The following is a 16375-nucleotide window of genomic DNA, read 5'->3' on the forward strand; positions in this document are numbered from 1 at the left end:
CAAAATACTTGAAATGTTAAACTGGAGTAGTTTGAACTTTTAAATTATATACGACTTATTCTGAACTGAACAGTCTGTGCCTTGAACATAACTGACCCCAAAAGGAGGGTTTTGAAAGCGCTGCGTTTACGACACTGGTTTGCGGTGTACCAGGTTGTAACCATGGACAGCACATCTAAACCTTGGGCTAACCACTGGCAGCACAGAACATATGTACACACAGACCAATCGCTTAAGTTCTTTCTCCTCGTAAGCACTACCTACCCTACCCATCCCCTCATTGTCAGGCTCACCAAAACAACATGAGTGCAAATCTAAACTGGTTACCAGTACGTTTATTAAGGTGGCATTAACACTTTACAGGCCACTCCCATTGCTGTTAAATATAGGGTTTGTACGAAATAGACATCAATTAACGTACCATGCATAGCAGGGAAACTTTGGCCACCTTGGGTGAAATCGACAATCCTTGGCTTTGTCACTGGATTCGGCATGCATGGACACATGTACAAAGATGGCTGCCGCAATTGCAAATCAATGACCTCAGCAAGATGCGACCACCATTTATACCAGTTCTCCTTTTGGCTCCAGCAACTCCCAATTGGGAACTTGCTGATCAGACCGCCTTGCTCTACAGAACAGCATCTCCATGTCCTAGTTCCCCAGAAGGTTTTCGTCCCATTCAGCGTTTCTAGATTGGCCTTTCCTCTGGGAGCCCACAGACACCTACCTGGGTGCATCGTGGCTACAAGATTGACCGCCCATTCCACTTCAAGAAATCAGACCAGATACGCGAGTGCTATCGCCGACATACTGAGACGCCTGAAAGAAGTCGAGAGTACAGAACAAGCACCTACTGTTTAAAAAAGGTGGCAGGCGCTCCTCTCCAGAAAGGACATGGCATGACCTGTTCTGAGATGAGTTTGTAGCACACACTTTTTGCTCACTGTACCTTTCACAGATGGGAATATCCATTTATTAGCCTTTGTCCCACCCACATGGGCAGTCCAGCACCGAAATGCTATGGCAATTCCTCTCTTAAGAGTACCAACAGCAACCACATACATGTGTTTCGGCCTGGTTGGCCTCATCAGTGAGGTGAAGCTGTGCCTCTCTGAGCACAAGTACATAAACTGGTCGCTGCCATACAGGCACTTGCCACAGAAGTGCAAGCTTTAAAAAAGTAGAAAACACCACCCTTGGACAACGAGACAGGATGCCTGAATCCTAGAACTTTGGTTGCGAGCACTAGCCTTCTGAAGTTTGATGAACCACCAAAAAGTGAAGTAATTCTTTGAGTCCCGTACGATGAAATTAAAGAACCAGTTTTCCGGTCACTGCCCCAAGGTTGGTTTTCAGTTCATCTATCAAGCAGTGCTCTGGCCTGGGCCACTCCCTTGGTGAAGGCTAATAGCCCTTTATTGGAGGACTGTTGCGTGTTTGTGGACGGCCTTCAGGCCATGTTTGGTCACCCTCAATTATTTTATAGTGCCCAGGAAATACGGCTAGATTCTATCAAGGTACTTTGGACATTCTATTTTACGTCACTTGTACAAGACTGCATCACATAAAGAGGCTTGGATTACACTTCGCTGAGGTTTGAATCAAGAGATTAAGGATGAGCAGGCTCGAGTACCTAGACCCGCTGCTCCTTGGAACTAACTTCGCAATTTAATTAGAATACCAGTTGAATGAGTGGCAATCAGAACGAAGAGGAACCGCTCTTCCCAGGCCTTGTAATTTTCTCTTGTTCTTTGCCCTCCAGCTGCTGAGTCTGAAGCAAACCCACGCAGAATGGAACTGCTGGGGGCCCCTGGTCAAAGAAACTAGCCCGATGCCGTAACATGCGACTCGTGCATCTAAAAATCTTGTCTGAAAATGTCCATTGGCACTTGCTTGTTGATCTAAAAAGGTACTAAGGGCCAGAAAGAAACCAGTAGACACGCTCCACAGAATGAACATGTAGGAAGATCCAACATACACTGTGGTTCTCCTAGTTTCCATCTCACTCTGATCAAAAACGTGGAGGGTACCAGCCCTAGTGATTGTGGGGCAGTGGGAAGATTTGTGGATGCTCAATGGGCCAAGACTAAGGAGTTACCCAAGTAGTCAATCAGTGGGCCCCAAACGATCAAAAGGTGTGGATGTCAACCCTTGGTTTTAGGGCCCATTACCAAACATACACCCAGGGGGAAAGATTAAGTTGCAAGCTACTAGGCATCAATTCTTAACATACAGAGCAAGGCAATTCTTACACGCCAAGAGTCAATCAATGACATAACAATGCTAGTGATCATTTTAAGCCCAGATGCAACTCAAGCATGCTTTATAGTCTGCAATAACCCACAGACAGGCTTTGATTTAATCAAGGAAGCCCACTTTCCCCAATAACTTGTTTTTTTCCTGGCTGAGGTCAATCCTATAAATTGACACAAGGCACCTCATCTTTGGGTCCCAATACTGTACAACAAACCGCGACAGCACACATTGGAGTGTACCAGGACCATGGCGCAATACAGATGCTACACTAATTGAAGCAGATACTCCCATCACAATCGAGAATTGAGTTAGGAAAATCGTGCAAAACCTACCTTTATCCAGAGAAAATCTTGGCCGATGACCTTTATATGCTCTGCATCTTCCCTACTACAAAGGGTCCATTAGGCAACCACCCAGGAGGAAAAAAAACAGTACAGGCATTTGTTTATATGAACCTAGCCTGGCCTATGGTTACAGATCTTACAGTTGGCACTTTTGGTGGGCAACTAGGATCACTGATATCCACAAACGTTCCCTCCTGCATCAAAGTACTGCACAGGCTTTCATTGGGGGAGTTTCTTTGAACTCCTTCAGCCGTACTTTCCCTTTAGCCAGACAGGACTGTGGTCACTGTGGACCCACCAAACTGGCCAATTTTACTCACCTACCACGCCTACCTTCCACTCCAGAAATTGCCAGTTTTCCGCATAGTATCTTTAATTTACACACTCCAAAATATCCCATAGAGGATCTCAGCATATATCCCTGTTTTGGGAACATCTCTGTAGGGCTTAAGGGATACAGCAATGACTCCTCTGGTTATCACCAACAAGCAAACCGACTAAACCAAACCCTTGAACAATACCCATGTGCCGGTCTTCAGTTACAACAGGTTTTGGATACTACAGACCATACTCACACCATCATGCTGCATGACTCCATCAAATGTAGCACCTTCAACTATATGAAGGCCATCACACCTTTGTGTACTGCCGACCTCTCTAGTCAAACTATCATGCATTGTCCTTCGACCAACAGCTTGTCAAAAACAAAATATGTTCAGTAAAGACACTGTTGGGTTAATCAACACTTAAGTTGCCTTGATATCAATCAAAATTAGGGTTGTCTTGGAATATTTTATTCATTGATCAATACTGTGATTGCCAACGTGTGTTGCGACCAACTTTGGTCTTTTTATAGGCGCAGTATCTGGTCCAAGGTAGTGAAATGCAGATTATTGCTCCCGAATATAGACAATTTCTCATCCGTTTTGCCTATTCATCTTGTTAATTCTGCATAGCTTATATGCGTTCCAAACGACTGCGAGTTTTCCATGTCACCCATCTGTATTGCTGGTCTTAGTAAATGCACTTGTCCGAGGTTACCACATTATAATGCTAGATGGATGCAGGCGTTAACATACAGACGGCAATACAGATCTAACCGTGGTGATTTGGAATTTCTCGCAGCTGCACGCGGTTTATGCTAACCTCAGCCAGTGCATTCACTAAGACAGGCAATACGGATTTCACTGTGGTGACTTACACTTCGCAGTCGTACGGAGCGCATTTGAGCCATCAATCTAGACATGCAGAATTGACAAGATGAATAGGCAAAACAAATTAAAAATATGACAAACGTTATTGACCAATTGTCTATATTCAGGAGCAATAAGCTGCAATTTCACAGATACTGTGCCTTGAAATAGACCAAAGTTGGTTGAAACACGTGTTGGCAATCGCAGTATTGATCAATGAATAAAATAGCATAGCTTTGATTGACAATCATTGCATTCATTACCAGATTGATATTAAGGCAACTTCAATTTTTATCATTAACCCAACAGGGTCATTATTGAACACACTGAATAAACTGTTTGACAAGCGCGTGGAACTTATTTGATATCTAAAAATACATCAGGACAACCCTTTTCTTGGCCGTTCCAGGGCTGCACTAGGTCCTGCCCGATGGAACAGAACTCCTGAATAGGAGGTGGCTCAGGTCTATTACATGGGATGGCTGCATCGCCTAGTAAACTGGAAGGGGTGTGGACCTCACAAAATAACTTGGGAAACCAACACCACCTCCGCAGGGCGTACCTCTGCCCGGAAGTTCTTTAAGGCCGGCAACCTTCTGGATCTTGCCACTCAACTCTCGCTCTGGTCTTACGGAGACATGGTTCACGGCCAGCTCCGTCACAAGCTTCGACACTACTCCCTGATGGCTACATGATCCTCTCCGCACCCAGATCCACTCAACCTGGAGGGGGCGTAGCCCTGATCTTTCTTCCTGCCACCATCACTCCCACAGATTTACTCTTTTGAATGCCTTGTCTGCAGGCTCTAAATCTCTCCTAGCCACTCTTACTGCTGCTACTCTCTACCTGCCGCCTGAGCAGATCACCTCTTCTCTCCGAATGAGAGAATCTCTCCTCCCTCCTGGCCTCAATCACTCAACTCCTCCCTGGTGACCTCAATTCTCCCTGTCCCTCATCTCTGCAATTCCCTCTCCCTCCATCCTCCCCTCTGGCCCGACGCACAATGCAGGAAACACAATGTCTTGATCTCCCCTGGCCTCCCCCTCTCCATCCCTCTGACCACTCCTCTCTCCTGGAGTGAGCACTCCCTTCTCTACTCTTCCATCGGATGCTCTTGCCCCAGTCATGAGGATCTGCTTGAAGTCCAAAGCCAAGTGCAATTCTTGGTATGACTCCGACCTAGCTACACTTAAATGTAAGTGTAGGGCAGCTGAGAGGAAATGGAGGGCTTCTTGCTCATCCTGACAAACCAGCCTGTCGCCTGCTCCAAAGGCAATACAGACTGTCCGCACCAAGAAGAGAGCCCACATTCAAGCCTGTGTCTCTCTGCGGCATCTAACAACTCGGCCGAACTCTAAAATTCGCAAGGAGCTTGCCAACCCTGCACCAGTCTCCACCCCTCTTGCCTCCCAGGCTCTCTGCAATGCCCTTGCCTCGCTTTATCTCAAAAAGCCAGGACACCCTCTTCTCCCCTGCCCCGCCTATTCCCTCAGTCTGTGCCTGCAGACCTCCCCACCCCCCGCACCGTCCTTCCCTGCCTTTCCCATTTCATCCCCTGACGAGGTTGCTAGACAAATCCGATCTTTGAAAGCCTCATCAAAACAGGTTCATCATCATCCCTCTAAAACCATCAAGGACCACATTGACACCCTTGCTCCGGCCTTTGCCAATTTTTGCAACCACTCCTTTGCCTCAGAATCCTATCCCTCCCCTCTGAAGCACTCCCTTGTGCATACTCTTCTCAAGAAACCCACAGCTGATCCTGCCTGTCTGGCTAACTATCGCCCAATTTCCATTACCCCCTTTCTGGGCAAACTCCTGGAAAAGCTGGCCATCTCAGTTAAACCTTCATTGAGATTCAGTTGGCTGTTTCCATGACCACCGGTCTGGCTTCAGAGCAGCCAGAAGCATGGAAACTGCTCTCCTGAACATCCGTGAAGATCAGCTCTCCAACCTGGACTAACATTCCCTCTGTCCTCATCCTTCTTGATCGCTCTTCTGCCTTTGACACGGTCAACCACACCATTCTGCTCAACCGTCTTTGTGATAACCCGGGTATCGCTGATCAGGCTCTGGCCTGGCTGACCGCTTTCCTCTCTTATCGACCCTCCCAGGTCCAACTGGGGTCCTTCCTATCACCTATCTTCCTCACTACCTGTGGGGTTTCCCAGGGGTCTAACCTCTCACCCTGGCTCTTCAACCAATACCTGGCAATTCTCACCCACTGCATTGCCATTTTCTGCTCAAATTTCCAGTGAAACACGGACTCATTTTCCAGTTGCCCTCGGCCACCTTCTCTCCCTCTCTCATCTCCGATTGCTTAACTGCCATCCAAGATTGGTGTGCCGCCAATGATCTTTGTCCGAATGCCAGCAAGACTGAGATCCTCCTCATTGGCACACCATCTCAATCCTTTTCCCTATCTGGCCGGCCTTGGCCCTCCTCCTACCCCTAGCTGCGAGGCCAAGAACCTCAGAGTCATCTTTGAGGTCTCTAAAAAGTCAAAACTTCCTACTGCACCTCCTCAGAGGTACTCTGCCCCTCCTCTCCTTCCCTCAGAAGCTCACCGTCTCACAAGCTCTGGTACTCTCTAGGTTGGACTATTCTAACAGCCTCTTTCTAAATCTACCTGCCTCTACTCTCTACCCACTGCAACTTATCCAGAACATGACTGCGAGACTTGTCCTCGGCCTCAAGCCCTGGCATCGTATCTCTCCAGCTCTGAAATCTCCAGTGGCTCCCAGTGGATGTGAGTATTAAATTCAAAACCCTATTGTACACAAGGCTTTCTGAGGCATGGGTCCAAAAAACCGTCAGCTATCCCTCCGCAAATACCTCCCCTCTCGAGCTCTCTGCTCCTCTACCTGTAATTCCCTCCAGGTCAATTGTTTTTCAAAGAAACAAGCTGGGGGTAGATAATCTTCTGCTGGGGCCTCCATCTGGGACAGCCTCCCTGCCACTAAAACTTGAGAACCATCTCCAGTTCTGGAAGCACCTCAAGACCTTCCTCTTTGCTTCTGCCTTCGCTGCCCTTCTCCCCTGTTGATCTACTCTTGGCACTGTGCACCTGGCCACCCTCTGTCCCCAGGTACCTGCTGACACGGCCACCCTCCTGCACTGTCTCATGGCCACCCCTTGAACAGGGACTGTATCTGTACCCATACAGCCCCCCACAACCCCATTTTCTTTTTTCTGCATTTCATCAGACTTACCCAGTCTGCTGCCTTAAACAGTACTTGCTGGCTGCACTACCACTGTTTATTGCAGCCATTTTCTATTATTCATCTGCTCTCCTCCGCACTTTCCACTCTCCCACTCCCATGCACTTTTTCCCTTTCCCATACACGTTCTCAATGTCACTGGGCCTAGTAAGATTGTTGTTCTCCCCCGTTCCCCTCCCTTGCCTAGTCGCGCTCTGAAACACCTATGTATGAGCACGATACTGATGAAATATAGCCTCACGCCTCAGTTTAGTGCAGAGGTTCCACCGTCTACATCCATTGAAGTCACTTGGGCACAGGGGCAGTAGGATTAGGTTGCTTGATGGGGAGACCATGGTCTCTTTGGGGCATTTAACAAAATTTTAGCTCTGTTGCTTGCAAATCCCGGGAGGATAGCTGAGCGGCAACGTGCACGCCTTGGAAACAAGACACGAAGCAACGCTGGTTCGATTCCCGGTATTAAGCGCGTTATAAATAGGCAACTAAAACGTATTACTGTAACAACGCCTCGATGCCCCTGGGCTGTATGAGCGCTTTAAAAAAAAATGCAAATAAATCACACTAGATTCAGCAAACACCCAAGTACACAAACAATGTGGCTGCCACCAATGGTTACTGATGCCTCATCAAGAAGGCGACCTCACCACACCAATAAGGTAACGTTTACATGTGTGGCCCTTTCATGTATTAAGAAACATGCAAATTGTGTTGCAATGCCCAGGTATTCCTTTGCCACCAGTAGGCATTGCCCTTGTGCTCACCACAAGTATAGCCCATATCTCCCTGCCCGCCCCCTTTCTACCTCCATTCAGTGCCATCCTGCCTGAAATTTGGCCTCCACTGTTCCCTCCGCTTCCTTCTTCAGACACTTTACTTGCACCTTCCCACTGGGAGCTTGCCGACCAGACACCCTTGCATTCAATGTCCTGGTCCTTCAAGAACAGGATGCTGATGATTTCCCCGTTGGCTTTTCTTCTGGCAGCCCACTGCTACCCAGCTAAACCTCGGTAGCCACACCCAGGAGCGTCCATTCCAATTCAAGAAATCCCAGCGACAGCCTGACCCATTACGCCCAGTCACTGACAATTACTTTCACTGCAGGTTTCAATTTGTTTGAATTAATTATGCCCAGTTCAAATTTCTAAATGCAAAGCACTATATTTTCATGATTTAAAAGTACTCCCAATGCCCATAATACCTTTGTTCAACACCTGACCAAGTCAAAAAGCATTTTGTGCACTTGACATTTCTTTTAGGTGAAATGTACCCAATACATCGAAAATGAATGAGGCCATAATTTTGACCATAAATGGACATGTAGTTCAGAGTACACAGTAAAGCGGATATTTTATGCATAATGCACCAAAAATAGGGTTACTTATTGGGAACCAAAAGCCTTATCCTTAATTGACAATTTTGCTTAAATTTTTCTTACACGGCAGACCCAGCTAAAAATTTAGACCAATATATATGTTATGTTAAAGGTTCTTATACCATGCACTGTTGCCGCCTGCATGGCCTCTTGGCACTAGCAGATCCAAGTAAATTATTAGGACGAAGCAGGGGGGACATTTTTTAAGAAGCACAAGAGCGCTGTGATGTGCTGTTGGCAGCTTCAGTTCAGTGACTCCGTTCACCAAGCATAGGTGCGGTTTTCAGTTGATTTTCTGTTGGTAGCCACCATGTGGTGCTGTGCAAGGCCATGTGTGCTTTGTTTCGGCGTGGTGGTGTGAAGTATTTGCGGTTTGTTGTGCTGTAGAGGTATGGTTGTGTTTAGTTCAGAGGTTTGAGAAGGTGTATGCAGAAGCAGGGGGTGACGGGGACAGTTTTTTTTCGTAGGTTTAGTAGCAGTATCTTTCCTACCCCCGCTGTTCTGACCAACTGTGGCCCATACATCTTCCCCTGGCATACATTTTGGTGTGCAGCAATTATCACCCTCCGGTTCCTCAAGGGGTGATGTGTTCCCCATGTCCTGCTAGCAAAAATGGGCTAAATGCGAGATATGGTTCACTAACACAGACGTGCTACATGCGAGATGACAGACTGACAGAAATTATTTATGTTATAGTAGGTAAAGAGTGGCAGGGCTTTACTGGACTACAGTAATGGCTGTCCTCCCATCCAGACCACATATCAGACGCTGCCATTAACTGCAGCAGGCTTCCCTGGCAAACATGGACTGGAGTTCCTTTGGGAGCTGCCCTTTGCCTTGTGGACCTTAGCCAAGGGGCTACCCGCCCGGGCAGAGGCTACCCAGAGTAGGGGTCATAAAAATGGCCTCAGGCCAATCATAGGGTGGTGGGAAGGGAGGAGGACCAGGCACACCACGGAAGCGGTAAGGGAATGCAGAGTGGGACTAGAGCACACCGGAGCGCTGCATTTTTACAAAAAAAGTTAAATGCAATAGGATAAAGGGGGCACTTACCCCCCCCCCCCAGTATGCAGGCAGCAAAATTGCCCAGCGGTCCACACCGAGATACATGGCGCACAATGTATTTGAATCTCAAGGATTGACCACTTCAGTATTTATTTTGATGCATTCTCCATGCCTTCCATAGTTCCCTGAAACGATAAGTCAATCAATATGCAGACAAGAGATGCTCTAAACAATGGGAAAAGAATGTGCCCAGGTACAAACAATCTCCAATAACATCCTTGCCATTAGACTGTCCATGGAACTATGTTTACTTAGGGGCTCTCCATTTTGTGTTACATTTAGACTATGTATATGGACTGGGGGTGGAGGGGAAGAAGTGGGGTAGTAGAATTGGTTAAGGACCATGCTCTTTCCACCCAATATTATCAGAAGGTACTAGGTCACTGGGCTACTTTGGGTCCATCTCAACTTGATCTCATGCTCAGAAGCTCCAAGCGGTTCCAATGAATTCAGATTTTTTTAAAAAAGGGAGACTTTCCTTAATTCCAAAGACCACCTGGTTAGTATTTTCAACATGGCCTCCAAATAAAAATCCAACATTAGATGGTCTACATTGACTACCTTTGGAAGAGTTCACTCTTGTTAAAATTCCTACTAGAAAAACAGGTGCTGGCTAGAACCATCTAGCGAGAAAAAAAAAAGTCTGCAAGCTAACCCAACAAAGCATTAAGGTTATGAAATCCAAGAGCTAATTGATAAAAAAAAAATGTAAACTGAGCTTTGGCATTATTCTCCCGGGTTCTTGATTCACCATGGCCACGTGGGCATGAACGTATAGAAAACCCTTATGTTTCTGCAGTATATGAATGTGCTCATTCCTTAAGTGACAACGGTTACTGTAGTACCTCTCAGAAAAATTGTTAGATCAGTCATTTAGGTTAAAAACATTGGATCTCTTAGATGGTTATATGCACGATTTTAGCTGTGTGTGGAATGTTTTAGATGCTGATCTGTTGCACCCTAGGTTTACAGGTTAAACCAAAATCAAGATAGCGTTCCATCACAAAACGATTCAAATATAAACCATGTGCTGATTTACAGCTGTAATGGTTCACAGCTGAATGCTTAGGTTTGCCTGGTGCAGCTTTGGAGGCAGTATGAAGAAAAATGTGGGTGGGCCACTTGGATTGTTATATCCGTTAGGGGGCAGATTATTTTACCCCTGGCGAAGGGAGGCATGTTCTACCAGTGCTGGAGGAAGGTTGGGACGGCAATCATTCAGCTCCCTGTGATTAATAAACATTGTAGCTTCAGTGACTGTCCCTTGGAGAATAAACTGGACTGGTGTCATCTCTCCTCTGGTGACACAACACTGAGACAGCACAAGTGGAGCTGCATCAGGCAAAGCATTCTGAATGTTATCTAAAAGTTACAACATAGATAAGGGCAATGCCGGACGACAATCTAGGTGAATGATCAGTATGCGACTGCTGTGCAACCACACAAATTCTGAAGCTCTCCAGCCACAACTGGGTAAATGGCCAGAGTAAAAAAACATCAGGGTCTGAAAAACTTTGATAACCATAGTGGGATGGTGGCACACCATATGGAACTTAAGAACCCTGTATGTTTTAAGGGGGGGGGGTCAGAGATATCAACCTCTGGACTGGGCAGAGGCAATGAGGTACAATCGATCAAATTCACTCTGCAGCAACACTCGTAGAAATATTGAGAAGTCGGACTAGTGAACGACTTCAAACCAAAGAAGCCATGTCAAGATCAAAAGCGTGATTGGTAGAGCCTGGTGTTTTCAGTTTAACAGGTCAGTTTAACAGGCTACATCGCAAACCAAAAATGTAGTTTCCACAAAAGAGGAAACCATCACCAGATTAGGCATGGAAGAATATCGAATATCAGAATTCAAAGCATTTTTTCCTGGCATTCATGACGCCTCACTGTCATGGGCGTGACCGCATGAAAAAGTGACATCACAAGAGCACATAGGAGAAATTACTATGGGAGCAAAGTCCTTCATTGCCATTCATAACTGAAATAGTCCCGTTTATTATTTACAGTATGGGCTCTTGCACTGCAATTAATCTGCACCTGCCTGCCCCAGCCGTCTTAAATTCGGATTTGAAAGCATTCCCTTACACCACCACAGCCTATAGGACATGGCTCTGCATTTTGCTGTGTGTCAGGAATTTCCTTCGGTTTCTCAGTCTGCCCTTACCCTTCTGCCAGCAGTCCTAAATTAACCTTTACTGCAATTTGCAGTAGTCCTCTTCAGTATGCGCGATTATCCAAGTAACGTCCATTTACCCATCTGCTAGGTAAATGGCCCACACTCGGAAGCTTAACACCCCATTGCGTTTGGTGCAAGCCATACGGATTCCTCCTGCTTGCTTTCCCGATTATCCTCCTAATAATTCTTGTACAGAACTTTCGTAATCCCAACCTCAATCTCCACAGAGGTACGCACAGAGAGACACATCCATGGTGCCGTTAAGTGATTTGGTTAGTGGAGTATCATTGCAATAGGTTCAGGTCACAACGCACCTGGCAATTTCGTTACACAACCAATATCAGTGCTTTGAAGCAAGCTTTAGTTGGTAGAATCGTACAACCCCCCCCCCCCCAAAAAAAAAATAGACTAGCTTCTAAAAACTGCAAGCATTTGTTTTAATGTGAAAACAAAGCGAAACATGTCGAAAGGCACGCATGCGCCACATTTTGCTGACTTTCTAGCATAAGAGTAACTAAAGGCTAAGAAAAAACGAAAAGTAACAACTTGGGCACTGAAAATTTACAAATCGATCGTCAAAATGGTGGTATCCCGGGAGATTAAATAGAAAAATAAAAACCGAAATTAGAAGGAAATGCGAGATTATTCGCAAACTTCCAATTATGGCAGAAAATGGAACGGAGGCAGAGCGATATGCCCCATGGTGGTTGGATATTAAAAAAAAATAAACCGCTTTTATATCGAGCGCCATGCAGGAGAAAATCCTCTAAGCGCGGGACGTGAATTCGAACCCGTTAAGTGGAGTTGTTTTACTCCCAAAATAAACACTGCCTCCGAGCCAATCCCCCGGCCGGTAAAAACCGATAAATACTGCTTGGAATTGCATCTACTGTTCAGGAGAACCACTGCAGCAAACCCGGAGGAGAAATCGTAACGCAAAATACATGCTCTGAAGAGGTCGATAGATTCCCGATTCCACTAGTTCCATCGGGGGGGATTACCGTGAGCATTCGTTTCACTCTGCCCGCTCCCATCTACCCCTTGCGTTTGGTTACCTGCTGTGTTCTTCCTGCGCGGGGGGCCGACAGCAAAGTCATGAGGGAACGGTGCAGATGGCCCGCGGATCGGACGCTGGTTGCAAATTTCTTGTCTGTAACGTGCCCGCGGAGCTCCTCAAACTGCAGCCATTCGCTATGTTTAGGCCAACTCAGCAGAGGTTTCACTGATCCGAAGATTGCTTTCGGTTTCCTTTCCCGGACTTCATCTCGTTTCCTGATCTAAACTCTTCGGTTTCAAGGCGGTCCCTCCCATGACGACAGCAGAAATCGCCACCTAACAATTCAGAGCGAAAAGTCGTCCATATTGGAACAGAGCTGAATACTATACAGAGAACCGTACACCGGGCTGCGGACATCACTGTGCCCACCATTCGTTTCTCTTGAAACGTGCAACAGCCTGATGCGTGCACACCCTGCTCGCATGCACCAAAGAACAAACAGTTATTCTCCAGAGATAACCTTGGCTGACACCAAACCGTACCAAAACACGATTACAAGTATGGAATGGATTACTAAATTGTAATCTTCGTTACTGTTAAACTTCTCTCTTCCTCCACAGTATTTTACGTATGAGGCCCCATTTCCGAAACAGGGACCTCGTTCCTAGGCCTTGCTATTGAACCAGCACCTGGGAAGATCTGCCCCCCACAGCCACCCCCCATCCCAGGATTCCCCCTACCTTTCAAAGACGGGTTGACGATTCCTAGTAAGGAAGCAAACCGGTATGGAAGCCATGAGACCTAATCAAATGTATTCACATGAGGAGTACCCAACAACCACTGTGTCTGCTGCAACCCCACTACCCTCCGTGTAACTCTTCAGCGTCCCAGTATTTGGAGTATGGTCAGGCACACTGGAACTTAGTTGGCCTCTTCAGGACCCTCCACTTAACCAATCATGGCAGTTCTTGTGTTCCTGTGGAACTGATGGATCCTCCTTGTGGGTCAACCGCTGGCGACCCTCGCCCAGTAGCTCCACTGCAGGGCTTGGAGTGATACTGGGCACACGGATGCCCACTGCAGAGGTCTCTGGGGTCCGCCACCTGCCGGGGTGTGGCGGTTATACTCCTGGATTGTCTTTACACATGGAGCCTGGGGCAGAGGGGCTCAGTGGTTGTGGGGCTCCTGGCCCCTGACTCCTTTTATTCCTGGATTCAGGACGATTGTATAATTTTGGACTGGGTCGCCTCCTAGGAGGAGGCAGCTCCCGGCTTGGACATACACGGCATCGGTGAGATTGCAGGAGCACGTTTCCCCGAGCTTTCCTGTAAAAGGGTTGCTTGTACCAGGAATGGTCTTCCACGGCTGTACCGACAAGCTCCTTCATGAGTAGGCCTGCCTGGAACATATTATTGCCCCAGTTTATGGCAAAATTGCACCCTCTCGGTGAGGAGGCCCAACTGCCTGGTGGAAGACATTCTGGCCAGCCTTGTGGGCCGTTCCACCATGTCGGCAGATGACGTGGCCGTCAGGGATCCAGTGGACCGGAAGGTGGACTCTACTCGCCCCCCTCCCCCCCAAAAATCCTACGTAGGTTGCCATTTGTATTTGCAGACAACAATGTCTCCTTTGCCGTGGACAGTGTTGGCTGGGTTTCAAATGCCGGGTCAGTCTCTGGATGATGGCACTGACTGTTCCCAGATCCTTTCAGACTTAGAGGCAGTCAGTTCATTCGGACCAGTTATAGGATGGTGTTCAGGGTACTGCTATGGCCATGGGCGCTACCATCTCCGGCACGCAACATGTGTCTTTGGGATTGGAAGGCAGAGGGGTCCCAGAAGCCCGCTGCCTTAGAGCTTCCCTTTGAAGGTCGGTTGTTGGGCGATGCTCGAAGTAGACAGTTCACTGATCTTTAAGGCTGATAAACATGCCGGAAGACAGTGCTTATACTTCTGTTTTTTCCCCGTCTCCTCGCAAATCTTAAGTCCCTCGTCCTCAGACCGATCGTAAGAAGCAGTGTTTGCAGGGTCCTTTCCCTCATCCCAGGCCTCCCCCCACCCTCCAAGCCTCAGAAGTTCCAACGCACAGCCTTGGCCGGGGGTGCGGAACAGATTGATCGCATGAGACTCCTCTGCCCAGGGACGTCACCAGATGGCCTTTCAACTCTGCCCTACAGGACCTCTTCAGAAGCAGGCCAGGCATGGATTTCCCAAAAGCCCCCCCAAGGCGGGTGTGGGGACACTTTCGCCTCACCAACCTTCAGAACCCCAATTCCTTGGTGTGGACTCTACACTTCAAGATGACAAATCTGCACTGCAGGTCTTCACAAAGCTGCTGGCTTCCCCTAGTGGCACCTGGCTGGTATTCATGTGTCCCCCTACTGGACGATTAGTTTATCTAGGCCGGTGGTGGCACATCTTCATCTGGTCTGCCGTGCCCCGATCCGGTGGGGGTTTTTAATCAATCTTCCCAAGTCCACATTGTCATCACCCTCTCAGAATTATCGGGCACTGCTCTGCACCTGGGTGGAGTTGTCGGCCCGATGGACAGCCTCCCAGGGCTCTCCTCCGGCATGTCTCCCACAAGCCCTGGGCTCCGGCGAGGGAACTTGTGTCTCTAGGGTGACATGGCATCCTGTATCTTTGCAGTCCCCTCAGCCCAGCTGCACTGCAGACCTTTGGAGCGTCACCTGCTGTTGGATATCCCTGGTTGGACCCCTTTGCGTCCCCCTGCACTAAGCTTCCAGTGTTCGTTCCCAGACTCAGTCCCCAAGTGGTGGATGTCCTTTCCTTGGCCTAGCCCCCAGGGATTCTTTATGCCTCACCCATTCTGCTGGTTCCGAGGGGCATCAGCAGGATCAGGCTGTTGCAGGGGATGTTTATCCTGGTGGTCGCTTGCCTTCTGGAGTTGGTTGGCTCCTCTGTGAATATTGCCCAGTAGACCATCTCACATGAGGGTGGGAGGACCACCCCCCCCCCCCAGCAGGCAGGCATCAAGCCATTCCGCGGTTATGGCTTGGACTGCCCAAAGAGCTTTCCGGTACTCCATCCTTAAACCATATATTGGGCCAAATTTCTGTCTTGGTGTTCCGGCTCGTCTGTCCAACATTTTGCAGTTTCTCCATAAGGGAGCTGAAAAAGGGTTGGTTGTTTCTACTCTGTTCTCAGTGGGTGGCCACTCGGGCCTTTCATGTGGTCTGATCCCTGCTGGCATTTGGGGAGGGGGTTGCCAGGGAGCTCCGGTTTCTAGGCTCATGCAGGGGGTGGGGGGACTAGTCCTTTGGGCCCCGTCAGGGATCCCCTTGGGACCTGCCTTTGGTCCTCACTACGTTATAATAAAAGCCTCCCTTTGAACTGCTGGAGGATGTCAAGCTGAAGTGGTGGACTCCTTTTTTGTGGCAGTCACTTTGGCTCATTGTCTGTGAGATCAGCGCCCTCATGCCCCAGCCTCTGTTTGGTGGTCCAGAGGCGGCCTTGGTCCTGCGGTGTGACCCCTCTGTTCCATCGGTCTCAGGTGGTGGTCCTCCCTGACGTTCCCTGTTCTGTCACCTCCCGGGAACGAGGCTTGGCATTGCTTGATGTCAAGCGAGTGGTCCTGCACTGAGTCCTTTAGTCTCACCAACTGACCATCTCTTGGTCACCTTTGGGTTCAGGGGGCTGTGGTCGCAGGTCTTCTACTCATATCAGCCAGTGGATTAAATCCTGGATTCTCCTCGCCTATGATTCTGCAGGCTTTTGCC

General features: G+C 48.1%; 1 protein-coding gene across 2 annotated transcripts in view; it reads right to left on the reverse strand.

The window, feature by feature from the left end:
- ADAR (adenosine deaminase RNA specific) overlaps positions 1–16375 on the reverse strand; it is a 338180-nt gene that overhangs the window by 309404 nt on the left and 12401 nt on the right. The window contains exon 1 of one of the 2 annotated variants that reach the window (XM_069652051.1): positions 12695–12911. The exons of the other annotated variant lie outside the window; for it this stretch is intronic. Within the exon in view, the coding sequence (XP_069508152.1) occupies positions 12695–12736 (42 nt within the window). The 5' untranslated portion in view covers positions 12737–12911. Of the gene's footprint in view, positions 1–12694; positions 12912–16375 lie in introns of those variants that run through there. 2 annotated transcript variants of the gene reach the window in all.

This window comes from Ambystoma mexicanum, chromosome 1p (genome assembly GCF_040938575.1).
Source record: "Ambystoma mexicanum isolate Mex_15411 chromosome 1p, UKY_AmexF1_1, whole genome shotgun sequence".
In the NCBI taxonomy this organism is placed as follows: Eukaryota; Metazoa; Chordata; class Amphibia; order Caudata; family Ambystomatidae; genus Ambystoma; species Ambystoma mexicanum.